Consider the following 19,077-nt stretch of genomic DNA (forward strand, 5'->3'; position numbering starts at 1 on the left):
TCATATGCCCTATACATGCTACAAAAGATTTTTGGCCTCACAACACTTAGAAAAGCATATCTAACGCAAGTCGAATCATTATTACGATACGGAGTGGTATTTTGGGGCAATTCTATTGACAGAGACCAAATATTTAAAGCTCAAAAGAAGTGCATAAGAGCAATATGTAAAATAAAAATGACCGACAGCTGTAAGACACACTTTATAAGTCTTAAATTATTAACATTCCCTTGCTTATATATTTTAGAAAGTATAACGTTCATAAAATGTAATATATTACATGAATTTGAGTTTTTTAAAAGTCACTGGAATAGCCACAAGATATGTCACCCTAGTAGCAAAACTGCGTTACTAAACAAGAGCTACCTAAGTATGGCGATCCTTATGTATAACAAGCTACCAAAAGATGTTTTAAAGATAAATAATATACAACAATTTAAAAACAAAGTCAAGGCAATTTTGTTAGAAAAAGCTTATTACGATGTCAGAGAATTTTTAGCTGATAATGCAATTGTTGTGGAATAATAATCATCGGATGTACTAAAATGATTTAAATTTATTTAATATGTATTGTTTTTGACATAAGTAATATGAAGTGTAATAACAAATGATTTTGTGATTCTATATAATATTTCGTACAAAAAAATAAAATTTATACATTATTATATAAATTACAATATTTGACATAGATATTCAATGAAATATTTTACCAGTAACTTTGTAAGTAATATAATATAGAATAATGTAATTGTACTTTGACAATAATAATAATTTGCATGCCTCAGATAGGCTAGAATAAGTTGCACCTCTTGTATTATAATTGTAGATTTGATGATTTAATTTGAATAAAAAATTAACTCCAAGCAAATTATTAAGTTAAGAGTCCGAAATAGCGACTTAAATCAAAGTCATTAAAATGGCGAAAACATTGCAATGTCCTGTAAAATTGTGTTGTATCTCGTAAACACAATATTATGAAGGTTCATTCATTCATTCAAGGTTTATAATTATTAAAAACAATTTATTTTATTAAGTAGCAGCTGCGCACTTTAATATATACACGAATTTAATATATTGCGCGAAACACAGCGCAAGCGCTGTTTCACGCCGGTTTTCTGTGAGAACGTGGTATTTCTCCGGTCGAGCCGGCCCATTCCTGCCGAAGCATGGCTCTCCTACGTATGACGTGATTGAAATATTATTATTTCAAAGCTAAGTTGTCATTTCGTAAAACAGTTTTTTGTCATTTTCTATATAAACTGCGATTGACAATATCTGACACTTTTTTGTCAATCGCGGCTTACATAGAAAATTACAAGTTTTTGACAGGGAGTCAATGACCGCCACAAATATTATAGTTTCCTTTTAAGTTTAGTTAAAAAAAAAATGAAACGGACTTAACCAGTTTATACTGGCACGTATAATTTAATTTGTGTAAGGGGTTCAAATAAAACTAAAAGAGGTTGGCACGTTAAATTCAAAATCTTATTTATTATCCCATGACAATTAATTTTATTCATATTTATGTTTTAAACATGCATATTTCACATTTTATTTACATTTATAATTATTGTACTCAATTGGTATACATTATAAACTGCGTTAAACTATAAATTATTTTACATTTTCAAATCACCATAGTATAGTGTTATTTCAATCGATATAATTTTTACATTAGTCGAGTTAGTATGATAATAATAATAGTCTATTAAACTTAGAAATTAAAATATGTAGTAATTAAAAACTAATACTTAACAGAGACATTTTTATTGAAATCGAAAAGTGAAATAATGCTAACTTATTCTAAAACAAATATTGCATGACAAGAATCTATAGATTCGATGCTTTACATAAATCAGTGATAATATGTCTTTATGGTATGTATACTGCAGAGTCTAGATCAGCTATTCTCAAAGTGTTCTCCGCTCTGCAAGGCCTTTTAGGGGTTCCACGAGCGATAGATACTTACATTGCTTTTAGAAATGACACCAGACACCAGAATGGAGGCAATTCATTCAAAATTTCCTCCAAATTTTTTGGGGTTCCTTTAAAAATTTCACTTCTTAGAAGGGTTCTGACAAAAAAAGTTTCAGAACCACTCTTCTTATAGAGTCTAGCTGATGAACTAAATATTCCACATACTGTTGTGTTATTTAATTTAAATACCAAGTACATAACAAATATTTTCACTATTTAGTACAATTATTTTTATAATATGGTTAAATTGGTAAAAAATAGCTTTTTTTGTATTGGATCACTGTACACAGCACTATAAGCAAATTAGTTTCTTTTATTTCTCCTGTAAAAATCTATTTTTTATATTAGCGCTTCGATACCCGGGGCCAGCGATAATATTATCACCCATTTATTTAACATCGTACAACTTATGTATTATTGAAAATGCAGTTAATTTTAAACGTATAATGACAGTTAATCTTGTTGTTTAGAAATCGTAAATATCAGGAACCACAAACAACGACGAAACTGGAATCCGTGTTAGTTATGTTAACAAAATATAAACATATTACGCTAATCGTGTCGAAATGCCTGGCATTTTAAACAAAATGTATTTACAGTGCGCGTGACAGAATGTAATAAAATAAAACAAATATTAAAATACTCACAGGGAAACAGAATTGTTTAACGAATTTTATTTAATCTCTGGTATTTATTAAAACGACGAAAAGAATTCAAATTGTTTTGCTGTATATTGTAATACTATTCCAAACGTGATTGTAATTAAAAAAAAATAAGCCACGTTTTCCGTTCTATCTCGCAACAATAGCAAAACACAAACGAACGTTACTCATCCGACGAAATAAACGAATAAACGAATTTCGATGACAATAATGAATTATCATTTTAATTAAACACAACAAAAGGCGGACAAACAATGCAATCGTACAAAACACGTATATTTACAACTAAAAACACTTACAGAAATATACAATGTTCATTTTTATTATGAATCGTTATCCGACCTCTTGGAAGCCATGATTCATTATTAAAGTTAATGATATAAATACAATTAATGATACGGTCAAGTGGTCTCGAGCGCTCGAGTTGTTGCCGTGTTGCATTGCAGCCGGGGTCTCACCTGAAAAAAAAATACATTAAAATATATTTTGCTTTAAAATATGAGCATGACCGGTGGGTCTAACAGAAAAATGGCGTAAGATACGTTTGTTTCAAGTATCCGGGATATCAGTAGAATTTAAGGGGCAATAAGATTGACAGCGTACTTGTTTCTGGTATTCATAATAATAGTGTGGTCGTCGGCAGTAACGAACCGGAGATATCTTTGTACAGCTGGTTTACGGCCGTTCCCAATATTCAATCTATCTCTGGTTTTGCCCTACTAGAGATAGGAATAGCTCACATTAGACATTAGAGACATATACTTTATGTCAATTCAATGTTAGCTGCGATCGATTGTACTCGTATGTCAAACCAGAGATAGATTGAATATTGGGAACGGCCGTTAGTGTTTAAGTTCGAGACAAAGTCGTTGAAGAGACTGACAGAGCACAGGTCTGCTGCTGCTGTTGCAGAGGTTAGCACGCAGCGAGCCTGACTCGCTAACGTTCGAATCGTGTTAAATTATAGTTTCATGCAACTTCGCAGTTGCCACAATATATAAGGCAGGAAAAAAAGATGTCTGTGGCATGTCCCTAGCCAAGACTTTTTTTGTCGCTTCTGTATAGAATCGCCGATCAAAATGTATGGAATTGACATTAGAAGAATCGAACGTCAAATTTATTTTAAAGAACGCTTGTCAATCCCACACAATATATTGATCAGCGATGTTATAAAGAAGCGATAAATAAAAGGTCTTGGCTACAGGCCTGCAGGGCAATCGCGTTATTTTTAAACGTTTCAATTCAGGTTCACATTTACTTTGGTTGTGGTTCAGTTACGGTTTGGTTCCGCTGCGTCTGAACAAATTTCAGTATCGTGCTAACGTTCCAACCGTAACTCAACCTTAGATGGAACTCGAACGAAGCACAACGTTTGACCTTTAGACAGACATTGCAGCGAACCAATCAGCGCCCTTATGATTTAATTTTGATTGGCTTAAATATGGACAAATTTTTTCCGATGCGTTAATTTGTTCAATTGACAAATTGTTGATTTACGGATGAATATGATACGAGTGAAGTTGTTTTGGTACTAGTTATGAATGTTACTTGGAGTTTTTAGTTTATTATTTACGTAGGTGAATTCTTATTGTTTTACTATTAGACGACCTCTGTGGCTCAGTGGTGAGCGCGTCGGTAGCTCAAGCCGGGGGTCGCGGGTTCGAATCCCGCTGACGGAACAAAATTTTCAATGTTCCCGGGTCTGGATGTGTATTAAATATGTGTATGATATAATAAAAATCTTAAATATATGTATAGTATAATAGTATTAAATATATTTCCGTTGTCTGGTACCTGTAACACAAGTCCTTTAGGTACTTAGCACGGGGCCAGACTGACGTGGTGTGAATCGTCCATAGATATATAAAAAAAAAAAAAACTATATTTTACAAACGCCGTACTAGTAATTGTAGTGACTTGTGTTGTGAGATGTGACTTGTGACAAGTGTTTTGTGGCGCGGAAAACATTTACGTAAAGAAGTAATGTCAAAATTCAATTCACGTTTTAACAAACTCAAATAGTCCGTAGTGTTATTTTACAGCTTTGAAGTAAAACATAAGCTTATATTATAATTTGATTATAGCTTATGTTAAATTTTTCCATTGATTTTCGTCAATTTAACACACCAAAATAAGAAAGCCGGGGGTCGCGGGTTCGAATCCCGCCGACGGAACAAAAAGTTTTCAAAGTTCCCGGGTCTGGATGTGTATTAAATATGTGTATGATATAATAAAAATCTTAAATAATATGTATAGTATAAAAGTATTAAATATATTTCCGTTGTCTGGTACCTGTAACACAAGTCCTTCAGGTACTTAGCACGGGGCCAGACTGACGTGGTGTGAAGCGTCCATAGATATTTAAAAAAAAAAAAACGCTTCAGAAACGTGCGAGTATATTATATCAACTTTTTGTTTTGACAGCGTTTGCGCTTAGGCCGAGGTTCAGTAACGTCTCAACTGGCTGTCAAAACGTTAGCGCGATACCGAATCGTACCAAAAGTCTATCAACGTCTGAGTTTCATTTGCGCTTCAGTTGAAAAAAATTAGCGCGATTGCCCTGCTGAGCCATTAATTAGCCAAAATTTTTTCGGTATCGCTTTGTTATAGAAGAACCAACCAAAATGTATGGAATTGACATAAGCGTTCCTTAATATGACGTTGATGTTTGACTCATCTTATGTCAATTCCATACATTTTGATCGGCGATTCTTTAAAGAAGCGATAAAAAAATCTTGGCTCTGCCTGGTCTGTGTTCACCATTACTTTGAAGGTACATGAATAATCAGCATTACCGCATATTCTTCCTGGTATGAGAATATTCATTACAATAAAAGTTCGGCTTTCGGTCACGTAATGACAAAACGGTCGACCCTAACAATTATTTCTAATATCGATATTATTGATACAGCCCGACTGAACCGGAGATGTAATTATCTGATACAGCCTTTGGGTTCCGACCGACTGAGTACTTAGGCGTCTGTAAAATTACTATAATAATTGTGTAGATGTTTGGGAGAATTATTCAGAGCGGATTCGGATCGGTAAAGGTATTAGGCACTAAAAACGGCCAACTACGAGTCGAATTCACGAAGGGTTCCGTACCGTTATAGAGCAAAAAACAAATTTAAAAACACAAATATAATACAACATAAAAAATATATTTATGTACAGGGTTAAATATTATTTTATTTTTAATATTAATTGTTGTTATAGCGGCAACAGAAGTACACAATCTGTGAAAATTTCAGAAGAATAGCTATAGCGGTACTTGAGACAGACAGACATCGAAGTCTCAGTAATAGGGTCCCGTTTTCACCCATTGGGTACGGTACCCTAAAAAGGTTATCTGTTTGATGTCTACACTTAGTCCTTCATATAAAATAGTCGTTATACGACACTGTATTACTCGATAATGCTACTGAAACAATTTTATGTATCTAGAATCGATAGTGGGGATCATTGAGCCATTCAGACAGAACAAAATTAATACCACTTTCGATCCCAACTTTCATATTTTTATTTGTAATCTTATGACTAAACGAAGAAGGGTAAGAGAGAGATCAAATTGTTTCGCAAGCAAATTATTGTAGACTTACTTCGTAATTTGGTTGGGTTATGTCAAGTCGATGTTAGTCGTAATCAATCGCCTGATATCTATCACGATAAAGATTAAGGCTGGCCGCATACATACGTGTTCCGATTTCATTTTCCGTATTAGGAATTCCGTGACACTAGAGCAAACGTTCGATTTTATCACGCGCAAATGGCTTGCAGCCGGCGCGTTCGGAAACTTTAAACGTATGCGGAATTCGTTACGTTCGGAAAAAAAATAATGTTTTGTGGCAGTTAATGTAGCGTTTCTACTGATTCCATGCATTCGGATTTATGTATACGGGAAATGAATTCGGAAATCAATAACGTAAAACGTGCGTTTGCTGCCAATATTATAACTTGATTACTAAAATAATGTTAGACAGAAAGTTATTTTAACAAAATTCCCAAGAATTCAATTTTCCTTCAAACCAAACAAAATTGAATTAAGATTTTTTCTGCTTTCTTTTAAAAATGTTAAACCGAAAATAGCCAAATTGTATTAAACTAATTGACCCAAAAGGCCACTGATTCGGAAACGTTGGAACAGATCAAGTCCTAGATCAAGAAGGAAAATGAGCCGCCTTTTGACGTAATTTGATTTTTTACTTCCAATACAGTCTTTATTCCAATACAGTGTTCGTAATTTAATTTGTGAGTAAAAAAAGATCGGTCCGTTCTGAAATCCTTCTGCTTTACGAGTCCGAACTAGTCGATAATTTCTTCATCATCATCAGATAACAACCACTCATTTATCACGGTTAAACACTAAAATAAAACCGGAACCTGTTACTGAACACAACGAATTACATACTTAAGTCACAATCTAAAAATCTCAGTTTTGACATTACAGTTAGATGATTTAACCCTCGGTGGGTTAAAAATTTAGAATATTAATATGAGGTTCTCCTAACTCTTGGTGGTGCAAGACATGATGAGAATTTAACTGCGAAGTATAATTTAACTCAGAAAGTTAACCGTGATAACCCAGTCTGGCGCAAGTGGGTCTTAAGCGGTTAAAGCAATTTTAATGTGTACGTACATTCGTTAGGTCCGAGAATAGGTTTTTGTCTACTTTTATATTGACAAGTACTACAAATAATTTATAATATGACAAAACAACATTTGCCGGGACAGATAGTTTTTTTTAATAAAAAAACTATCTGTCCCGGCAAATGTTGTTTTGTCCTGCATAACTTTTGCCTTGTGTTTTTTCGGTGTTAATATAATACCTAGTGTCAATATTATTGTTGTTTTAATTTTTAACATCATTTTTTCTATGAAAAATATCAACGGAACACTAAATAGCATTCAAATGATTTTTCTGAAGTTAATTTCCTTGAAATTGATAGCGCCGGCGATTTGTCATTGAGAAAAAATGTGAGATCTAATTGCGCCAAATAGCCACTGAGTCGGAAAGCAATATCCGCCACTGCAGCTCTGATATCGACTAACTAAATCTAGTACTCATTTCTAGTGATTTTAATTGACATTTAAAGTGAATTTAAGCGTTTTTAATAAAATAGTAAATGACCGACAGAATATGCTGATTTTGATAATTTTATGAGGCAAGAGATTTGGGTCTATGATAAACCAAATAACCACAGATGCAACATTTTACGGGCCAAATCTCATGACGTATTAGCGTTTGCCTTGAAGTTATATAAAATTCAAATATTATGATTTGTAGATTTGTTAGACTCCGAGAGTTAGACGGTGTTTCTTTAAGGGTTCACCGCAATATGGAACACGTTAATTTATTCATAATATATTTTAATAGTTATATTATCCCATATATATTATCCCAAAATAAGATAGTAGGCAGCGGAACTAGCATTATAATTATAATAAGCTACTTAATAATGTATATTAACTACATAACTATGCGGGATTTGACTTGGGAACAATTCCCCGCGGCCCTGTCAGGGCGGCCTGTCGGAAGCAATAAACTCAACATTTGTGTACCTATAACTTTAACCATTCTCTAATTATAGATATAACCAGAGATTTTCATGGAAATTAGGTTATTTTGTAAATTTAGTGGTAGCTATCGTACAATGATACGGAACGTAAATAAAAGTCACTTAAATTATTTTTAACTTTAGAAGTGCTCTACTTTAATATTTCGTCTGTTTGGTACTTCATATCTACTAGAAGTACTAGATAACTATACCAAAAGGGGGACCACCAGGATAATAAAATAGAAAACACAAAAAAAGCATGTAATAACCAAAGACACGTGTTATTTGCATACGCTTACGCACACATGCTTATGAGAGAACATTGAATGGCATGATCTTTCTTACGTGATTGGTCGACTGACCAAGTTTAACACGCACATCTAAAAATTTTCGAAAACTATCTATAATTTTATTATATATCTGAATTTCATGAACATAACCAAATCTTTGGTAACATATCATAGGGATGCTTAATATAGTGTGCCAATATTTATGAGTCCTGTCAGATTGGAACCAAAACACACAAATGGAAATAATTGGAAACAAACACAAAATAATATTTCATTTTGTTTTCCCAAGGCCATAATTCATATTTATGTCAGGCAGTCTTTTATTTTCCGATCAGGTAGGTGACTCGTCGAGCTGTAATACTGTGACGAACATAACATATTTTAAGGTCCCGTAAAATTTCGCCCAACATTTTTGGGGTGAGATATTGTTTTTCCTTGCTTTCTATTGCTATACACTGGTGATTTTGATCGGAAAACATTTTTATGACTGCTATGACTGTTATACATGTTACTAATGTAAAACAGTTAAAAAATATATGAATTACGAGCTTTTGCACGCGGTTTCGCTCGCGTTAAGAAGTATTATTATATACAAACTTTCATCCCCTATTTGAACCCCTTGGGGTTGCAATTTATCAAAATCCTTTCTTAGCGGATGCCTACGTCATAACATCTACCTGGTGCCTTACTCCTGAAACTGATATCGATTTCGATTTTCGATTTCAACGGTTTATTGACATTTTTTAGACATATTTTAGACGAGCTTTTGCCCGCGGCTTCGCTCGCGTTAAGAAGTATTATTATATACAAACTTTCATCCCCTATTTGAACCCCTTGGGGTTGGAATTTATCAAAATCCTTTCTTAGCGGATGCCTACGTCATAACATCTACCTGCTTGCCATATTTCAGCCCGATCCGTCCAGTGGTTTGGGCTGTGCGTTGATAGATCACTATGTCAATCAGTCAGTCAGTTACCTTTGAGTTTTATATATATAGATATCAGTTATTATTCTCAAACTTTTTATAAATTACAATATATGTAACTATGATAGAAAATCTTATTTTAACCTATCAACCCCCATAAGGACAATAGAATAACAATTGTTTTCTAAGAATCCGCGATCGAAAGATAGTATAATATTGGGTAATGCATTTTAAAGATCTAACAAATTATTAATCTTATACCAAAACCAACGCACAGTAACGCACAGTCTATATTACACACATAATCAAAAACTAAATCAATAATAGTGACTTTTATTTACGTTCCGTATGTAAAAGTCACTTAAATTATTGTATGGTATAAAAACTATATTATTTTATCCGTGACAAACTATATTTTCCTAAACAACTTATTCCAGAATATTGCTTACAAATCAAATTTTACTTCCTTCTTTCCTTCGTTTACTTTAACAACGTCAATATACTAGGATGTAGAAAAAGAATTTCCATAAAGATAAAGAAAATATTTTATTGGAAAGACATAGAGTCTGATCGCCCAAGGAGCTCTGTGTAAACGTTGGTTGCATTTTCTTATTATAAAAGAATTTTCTTATTGCCCTATTACGGTGGAAAAACATCACAAAATGTTATCATAATCATTGTCTTATTTTCATAATAATGCAGTATATTTCTTTGTATTATTTTAACAAGTTTTTCTATATAATTATATAAAACTCAAAGGTGACTGACTGACTGATTGACACATCAACGCACAGCCCAAACCACTGGACGGATCGGGCTGAAATTTGGCATGCAGGTACCTTACTCCCGAAACTGATTTCGATTTCAACGGTTTTTTGACACTTTAGACATATACATATAAAAATCAAAGGTGATTGAACGGATCGGGCTGAAATTTGGCAAGCAGGTAGATGTTATGACGTAGGCATCCGCTAAGAAAGGATTTTGATAAATTCCAACCCCAAGGGGTTCAAATAGGGGATGAAAGTTTGTATATAATAGTACTTCTTAACGCGAGCGAAGCCGCGGGCAAAAGCTCGTTCATAATAATTTTATTACCTCTTTAGTCTTTACAATCGAACCGATGAAACGATATTGAAATACTTAAACCTAAAACGGAACGGGAGTATGCTTCTTTTAAGGTCGGTATTACAGAAAGTAATTTTGAGAAGTTATGTGAACCGGATGTGTGGCCTCTTAAAGTAGAATATAGCGAATGGATTTGGTTTCGCCGCTCAACCAAACCAGCCCAGCTGCAAACCGAATAAACATCTCAACATTTTATATCAAAATGTCAGAGGGCTGCGTACCAACTACCAAGACTACGCAATTCCTGTCATTTTTGGAGTCGTCGGGCGCAGATTTATTTGTAATAACAGAGACAGGATTAAACAGTGCAATAGAAAACGCAGAATTTTCACTTCCCGGTTACCGCGTCCTGAGGTGCGATAGGGCAGATGGGCGGAAACACGGTGGCGTACTTTTAGTTGCTAAGCCGCGCTACGAGCTACGCCAGGTGATGGTGACCGATGTTGATGTTGACGCTCATAGCTTTGAAGTTATTTGTGCCACAGTTCATACCCAAAATAGATTTTTATTTGCCTGTTGTGCAGTTTATATTCCGCCTCATACTGATGAGAGTGAGTACATGGTAATGTTTAGTGTATTAGAAAAAATATGTATAAAATATGGTAAAAATTTCGTTATAATAGGCAAATCGCCTATTATAACGAAATTTTTATTTAACTTGCTTTCGTGTAATATAAATGTAAGTAACTACTATGAATACTTTATGGCCTTTGGTGAATTCATTCAATATAACGCGGTACCGAACTGCAACGATCGTCAACTGGACCTGGTACTGAGCGCGTTCGACGGCGTCTCCGTGAGCGCGACGGACGAGGGGCTGGAGCCCGTGGACGCGTATCACCCGCCGTTCGCAGTGCGCCTCGAGCTAGGCGGCCACGCGCCGCCCCCCGAGCCTGCGCGCCCGCCGCCATCACTCTCTCAGATAGCAGCGGAAAGTAAGCGTTGGAACTTTAACAAAGCAAACTTTTTTCGATTATATAATTTACTAAATGACATAGACTGGTCTGAAATGTACAATTTAAGCGATCCTAATGTTGCGTTAAATCTTTTCTATGACAAAATTTATCAAGTTTTTGACGTGTGTGTTCCACAGAAAAAATGCTATTTAGATTCTAGAAAGTATCCCCCTTGGTACACTGCTGATATTATCAAAGATGTTAAACAGAAGTACGAATTACACAAAAAATACAAATCGAGTAAATCGCCTGCAGACTACTCGGCTTTCTCTTAGTGTAGGGCGAGAGTAAAAATTGAGACGGTTCGAGCTCATGATCGGTATTGCGAAAGGATACAAAGCCATCTGGCGGCGGATCCGCGGGCCTTTTGGAGTTACGTGAAATCCAGGAAAAGCAATTCGAGAACAAATAAGTTAGTGAGAAATGGTCGGCAATTGACCGAGCTCAAAGCCGCGAATGAGTTCGCTCGATATTTTTACTCTGTATACAATCCGGAGCCGCCGGAGCTGAGCGTGGGGGCGGTGAGCGCAGCGGCGTCGTCGGCGCCGGGCGCGCACGTGCAAATCACGCGGCTACGCCCTGGCGACGTGCACCTCGCGCTCGACCGCCTGCCGCCCAAGCGTTCGGCGGGTCCAGATGGTATACCAGCATATATTTTCAAGGACTGCTGCAGAGAGTTGAGCCTTTGACATACTTGTTTAATACGTGTATAGAAACCGCGCAGTTTCCCGAGCGCTGGAAGCTATCGCGTGTTGTGCCGGTACTGAAAGGCGGGGGTGGCCCCGAACCCAGCGATTATAGGCCAGTGGCGATCCTCTGTACTCCAGCTAAGGTTTTTGAGTCGGCCATTCATCGTGACCTGTATACTCAGGTTTGTAGCCAGTTGAATGACGCTCAGCATGATTTTCGTCCTGCGCGAGGAACGACAGGAAACTTACTGGACTTAATGACGCATCTTGTACCTGCTGTAGACGCTGGTGAACAGGTAGATGTGGCATACTTTGATTTTAGGAAGGCATTCGACACAGTCGACAATGACATTCTCTTGTCAAAATTGGCTGAAGCAGGTTGCGCCCCGCATACCCTGGCTTTCTTTGCTAACTATCTGCGGGATAGATGCCAGTATGTGGATTGTGGCGGATGCTTTTCTGAATCGTATTTCACGAGATCTGGAGTGAGTCAGGGCAGCAATTTAGGTCCTCTTCTGTTCATTTTAACTTTGAATGACCTACTTGAAGTTGTAAAAAAAACGATAGCCTTACTGTTTGCTGATGACCTTAAAATCATAATGAAAATAATAGAGGACGCTGATCACATAAAATTGCAGCAGGATATTGACAGGATTGTGAAGTGGTCCATAGACAATAAGCTGTACTTCAACACGACTAAGTGCTGCGTATTGTCGTTCAGCCGCGCTCGCTCACCTCATCAGAATCAATACTGCATAGAGGGAACACCACTAAAACGTGTCACTGAAATTAAAGATTTAGGAGTCAGCTTCACATCCGATCTAAACTTTAGAAAACATGTAGTTGAAGTATGTAAAAAGGCTTACCGCAATTTAGGGTTTCTGCTACGGCAAGCGCATCACTTCTCTAACATCGCAGCTTTGAAAGCCCTCTATGAGGCTCTAGTGAAAAGCCACTTAGAAGGCAATGCCGTCATTTGGTCCCCGTACGAAGACAAGTACATTAAAATGCTAGACCGTATCCAGAACAAATTTGTGCGTTTCATATACCTCAAGAGGTGCGGGGCTTACCCAGGTTACCCTTTACTGTATCCAACGCTATTTGTTCTGGGTATGGTCGGATATTACAAATTAGAAGCTAGGAGGGAAGTAGCTTTAGCTACTTATGTAGTTAAAGTTTTGCGCGGTGAAACGCACAATCCAGCTGTGCTGCAAGGAGCCAGACTGAGTGTGCCGGACGGGTACGCGGAGCGGCGGCGCCGACCGCCGCTACTGGAGGTGTCACGCGCGCGCACCAACCTGCTGCGGATGGCCCCGCTCACGCGGGCGCTGCGGACGCTGAACACGGTCGCAAACACGGTCGATTTGTTTACGTGCTCATTGAATGAGTTCACCAAGGTCACATATTGTGTAGCAAGTAAGCTAGAATATAATTTTATGTAAGTAATAGTAACGCTCTATTGTATTAGGTTTTAACCTGTAATGATAGTTGTGATTTGTAATAAATAAATAAATAAATATTGATAATAATTGTTGCAGAGATGTTTTTGAGCCCTGGAAAAGGCCGTACGACTTTTTATCAGTAATTATTTAGAGCTTTCCTGCTTGTCATCCGACTAGGGGTGAGTTTTCACAGGAGCATCGGTGCGAGTAATGTGTTTTTGAAGACCAAAACAATCACTTAGCACAGCGATTATATTGAACCTTAAAAAACATAAACACAAACACTGATCATTCTCGAGATATCGAATTAAACGCGTTTCCATCGAAATGACCTTGAGCTGACCTCAGTAGAACCCCTCAAATTGGAGTTAATGCTCAGAATACACCCCCTATCGATCCTTAAAATCCCTAAACTATGTTCGTTCATGTTTATTTAACCCATTTTGAGCCGTAATTTTATTGGACTATATCTAAGGCTCAATTTAAATCCGTCCGCCCAAACGCGCGGTTTGGCGGTTATACCGCGAGATCATAAACAAATGTATGTAAATGACAGCGCAACATGGCTATCAAATATCCATACTAATATTATAAATGCGAAAGTGTGTCTATCTGTCTGTTACCTCTTCACGCCCAAACCGCTGAACCGATTTTGCCAAAATTTGACATGGAGATACTTTGAGTCCCGGGAAAGGACATAGGATACTTTTTATCCCGGAAAAATGTACAGTTCCCGCGCGATTAACGATTTTAGGCACAACGGAGTTGCGGGCGTCATCTATTACTTACATAAATCGTAACATAGCTCGTGTTCTCGCGGTATAGCGGCCAAAACGCGCGTACGCGCTATAAATTCAGCCTTAAATAAGTGCGTGGACGTTATTGTAGTAGCCCAAAAACATTTGCAATTACCGACTCTTAATTATACAGATAGAATAGATGTCACGAGCTTTTGAAGTCGTGACCCAATGGAAGTCGAACTCGTGTTGCCCTTTGTCGGCTAACTTTGCCGATATTAATTGAAATCTCGCTGAACAGTGACAATATCGAATCGGGATATATTTAGATAATTGATTAGTTTACGGAAGTCAGTTTGTGGAACTGCTAATTTAACTAACTTAACTGATGCTATTTCAATGTTATTAAGTGTAAAACGAAGGAAAATTTCATTTTGAATACTTTTGTTGGTAATACTGTAAAATATTCATCGTTGGGGAAACAATTTTCATTTGTATGGTAGACATTTAAATTGTAACTAGCTATTTGACCGAGATTTGCTCGGTATTCGATAAAACACGAATAAAATGACATTTTCTAAAAATGATTCCTAGCTAGATCGATTTATCGCCCCCGAAACCCCCTATACACTAAATTTCATGAAAATCGTTCGAGCTGATTCCGAGATTCCAATTAAATATCTATCTATTACATATCTTATATCTTTAAACGAGCAATTCTTGTATATATATATATATACAAGAATTGCTCGTTTAAAGATATAAGATATGTAATAGATAGATATTTATAATAGAAACAGACGTTCACTTTTAAGAAACTTTTAAATTAGAAAAAACTACTTTCAAATGATTAAGGAATTGTTAATTCTTTTTGACTGCAATTTTACTACCGCTGAAATGTCATTATCACGAGATACCCGTACATTTTGCCACGATGAAATCATCTTGGTGTTCTCTGTTGTTACGTACGTTTTAACGTAAGAAAATTGTACCTACGTCAGCTAACGGCCGTTCCCAACATTTGATCTATCTCTGGTTTTGCCCTACTAGAGATAGGAATAGCTCACATTAGACATTAGAGACATATATTTTATGTCAATTGTGAGCTATTCCTATCTCTAGTAGGGCAAAACCAGAGATAGATCAAATATTGAGAACGGCCGTTAGTCATTACTCATTCAGTACATAATTGTACAACATAATGAGCTATAATAATAAGTACCTGGATGACCGAGCTTTGCTCGGTATAGCAAACACTCATTGACTTCGTCACATTTAAGTAACAACTTAATAACGCCATCTACTGGTCGTTAAAACAATTAGTTGCTTACAAAATAGTATTATTATTCGCAAATATATGTCAGGAAGAGTAATATTTTTCAGTTTATCGATTATCGATAAAACAAAAAATAAAAAAACACATTTTCTGAAAATAATTCCTAGCTAGATCGATTGATCGCCCCCGAAACCCCTATATACTAAATTTCATGAAAATCGTTGGAGCCGATTCCGAGATTCCAATTATATAGATAATATATACAAGAATTGATCGTTTAAAGATATAAGAAGATTAATGATAATATGGCAATAATTAATAATTATAGAGCCATACATTACCGCCCTGTGTCAGACTGATGTGTACAGCTTAGCGCCTATGTTGGCAGGTGATAAAAGATCAAACACGGCATTACCACGGTAAATATCCATATTAATATTGGTAATGCAAAAGTCTATTTGTTATCTCTTTACACTAACGCTGCACTGATTTTGAGTCCCGAGAGAGGACATAAATAGTTTTTATTCCGGAATATTTTACGGTCCTTGCGTGATAAACGATGCAGGGACCGTAAAATTCGGTGCAACAAAGTTGCGTGCGTCATTTAATCTTTTTATCCCAACTGTGGTATTACTATTTTGTTTGAGTACGCCTCTGATTAAGTAAGGCTGATGTCCTGCGATGTGAGTTTTAGAGTGGCAAGGCCATGTTTCGCCACGAATGGGCTGGCACGGCCGGAGAAATACCACGAACTCACAGAAAGCCGGCGTGAAACAGCGCTTGCGCTGTGTTTCGCCGAGTGAGTGAGTTTACCGGAGGCCCAATTCCCTACCCTTCCTTTCCCTATTCCCTTCCATACCCTGTAATGCTATTCCCACTTAAAAGGCCGGCAACGCACCTGCAGTTCTTTTGATGTTGCGTGTGTCCATGGGTGTCGGAAGTTGCATCCCATCAGGTGACCCGTTTGCTCGTTTGCCCCCTTATTTCATAAAAAATAAATAAAAAAAAAACATTTTTGAATTGTCGCTTCAGCGATGATATTTGATACGTAAAGCGGTAGCTTTGTTACTAGATCAGATTAGCTGGCTTCGCTTCATTAAGTATATTAAACTAGCTATTTGACCGAGCTTTGCTCGGTATACGATATAACACGAATGAAATGACATTTTCTAAAAATGATTCCTAGCTAGATCTATTAATCGCCCCCGAAACCCCCTATATACAAACTTTCATGAAAATCGCTATAAGAATTGCTCGTTTAAAGATATAAGATTATTAGATCGGCGACAACGACACTAATCTTCGAATAACGATATTTTTCTCAATATTATATTTTCTAATCTTTTCATTCGGTCGATACATCAATGCACTGCCCAGTGCCCATGGATATATCCATACTAATACTATAAATGCAAAAGTTTGTGAGAGTGCATGTCTTTACGTGTAAACGGCTGGAGTGATTGATGGATTTTGGTATGGACGTAGATGATATCCTGGATGAACACATAGGCTACATTTACTGCGGAAAAAACATCTTATCGGAAATAACTCAACTACACTACTAAGCTTGTTATAATATAAATTTAGAAGTGCTTTTAGAAGCGAAGTAGCATTTAGCATAATAGGCTGAAATAGGATAATAGCTCTGCAATGGTAATTTATTACAGAACGAGAAAAAACAGTCTGAGCTTGCAATCGAAGAAGTAAAAATCAATTTATCACTCGCCTTCAAAGGGGATCGCGAATCGGAGCGTTCAATAGAAACAAGTATTATATGGAGGTAAGAGACTAATGGTTTAAAATCTAAACTGTCGAATTTCGTATAAACTAAACAAAATATCGTTTAAGCGACAGTTTTATGCAACTTTTTTGGTTCGGTGCAGACGGACCACTATTTCTCAACGTTCATATTCACAAACGGAAAAATATATTACACGAACCCGCGTATATAATATGGCCGCTTAATTTTACTTCTAACCCTAAGTTAAACTGGAGTTAACATTGAAACCTGACGTCTCGATGTAATGAGTATTTTAAAATGATATATTCAAAACTGAATTTATTTTGTTACACAAGAAGATGCATGTCGAATTAACAGAATTGCTGCTCGCAGTTTCGGGCTGTCTGTTCCAATTTTTATGTTTCATTTAAAAGTACATATTAGTTATCATCTACTTTTGTTTGTACAGTGTGAACTGAAAACTTACGCGCAAAGCTTCCGTAACGGAAAGTGTGAGGTATCTTTTTGAAAGAACAACGACCTGAATAAAATAGGATTATTTTGTTCAACGATTGACAACGTGTCTATAAATATTCTGATGTGCAACAATTGATTTTAGTCGGACTATTTACTATATTTGATAGTAGCCCCCTCTGCTCTGACCTTTGTACAATATTCTCTACTGTCGCGCTGCTGGTCGCCCGTCTACGCGAAACTAAACAAAATATAGAAAAGCGACAGGTTTATGCAACGCGGCTTTTTTTGCACCACTTTTATGCGAGGTGCGTATTTTTACAATAACGTTGTATTTTATTTACAACGTACAATTTTATTTAGGTTACATTTCATGCTCGCTGCCTTCAAAATGTTCGTGTTATTAGTACAGAGTACTGCATTCGTATATTTCTGTATGCATCCGTTACTTACTTCCGTCAAATTAATTTTTCAGTACAGCAAATAGTCACTACATTTTACATGCTATTTTACAGGAAATGTTTAATAAGCAAATATGTTTTACTACTGTTTTACTGTACAGATATTTACTGGTTCTGTTTGCTTAAAATCTCTACAATAAAAATGAAAATAAAGTGTTTATAGAGTGGTTAAAAAATAACCGTATATGCTCAAACATTTTTGCGCTTAAAAATACAAAAGGTTAAGAAGACGTGTCCTCTTAAAATCTACAACAAAATTTCTTATTACGGTACGATGCTACTGGCAATACAAACTCAGAGCACACCTCTTTTTGTTACTCAAAACTTCTGTCCCTGGTGGTTCCAAGTCGCGGAAATTTCTGCAAAAATCTCTAATTCAGTCCCATCGGGTTGCTACGTCATAGTTGAACAAATCTTCAGCCACTTCAAACCTCCAGAGGTTCGCTGGCAAAACTTGGGCCGTACCAGCACGTATACGACGTTCTTCAACTTTAATTAAGACTATTTTTGCGTTAAACTTAGTGGACTAGGTTCAAGTAAAGTTACGTAGCTCTATACAGTTCGATGAAAATGTTTTGAGATTATGTTGAAAGTGTTATTTTGTGTATTTGTCTATCGGATAAATTGATATATAATCAGTCCTCAGACAGACAGACAGACATGTTAATTAAGTCTTGATCTGTCGATAGGTCTTGACATAATTCTGCTAAATTACGTAGCTATAATTACACTATCTGCCTGAGGCTGGAGTATCGAAACCAGCCTAACAATATTATGATTATGTT

General features: G+C 36.3%; 1 protein-coding gene across 1 annotated transcript in view; it reads right to left on the reverse strand.

The window, feature by feature from the left end:
* Nucleotides 1-2,234: 2,234 nt before the first annotated feature.
* LOC121727605 overlaps nt 2,235-19,077 on the reverse strand; it is a 76,209-nt gene continuing 59,366 nt past the window's right edge. Inside the window, exon 8 of the mRNA XM_042115520.1 lies at nt 2,235-3,097. Coding sequence (XP_041971454.1) covers nt 2,973-3,097 — 125 coding nt within the window. The 3' untranslated portion in view covers nt 2,235-2,972. The remainder of the gene's footprint in view (nt 3,098-19,077) is intronic.

The sequence above is a fragment of the Aricia agestis genome, chromosome 6 (assembly GCF_905147365.1).
Source record: "Aricia agestis chromosome 6, ilAriAges1.1, whole genome shotgun sequence".
In the NCBI taxonomy this organism is placed as follows: Eukaryota; Metazoa; Arthropoda; class Insecta; order Lepidoptera; family Lycaenidae; genus Aricia; species Aricia agestis.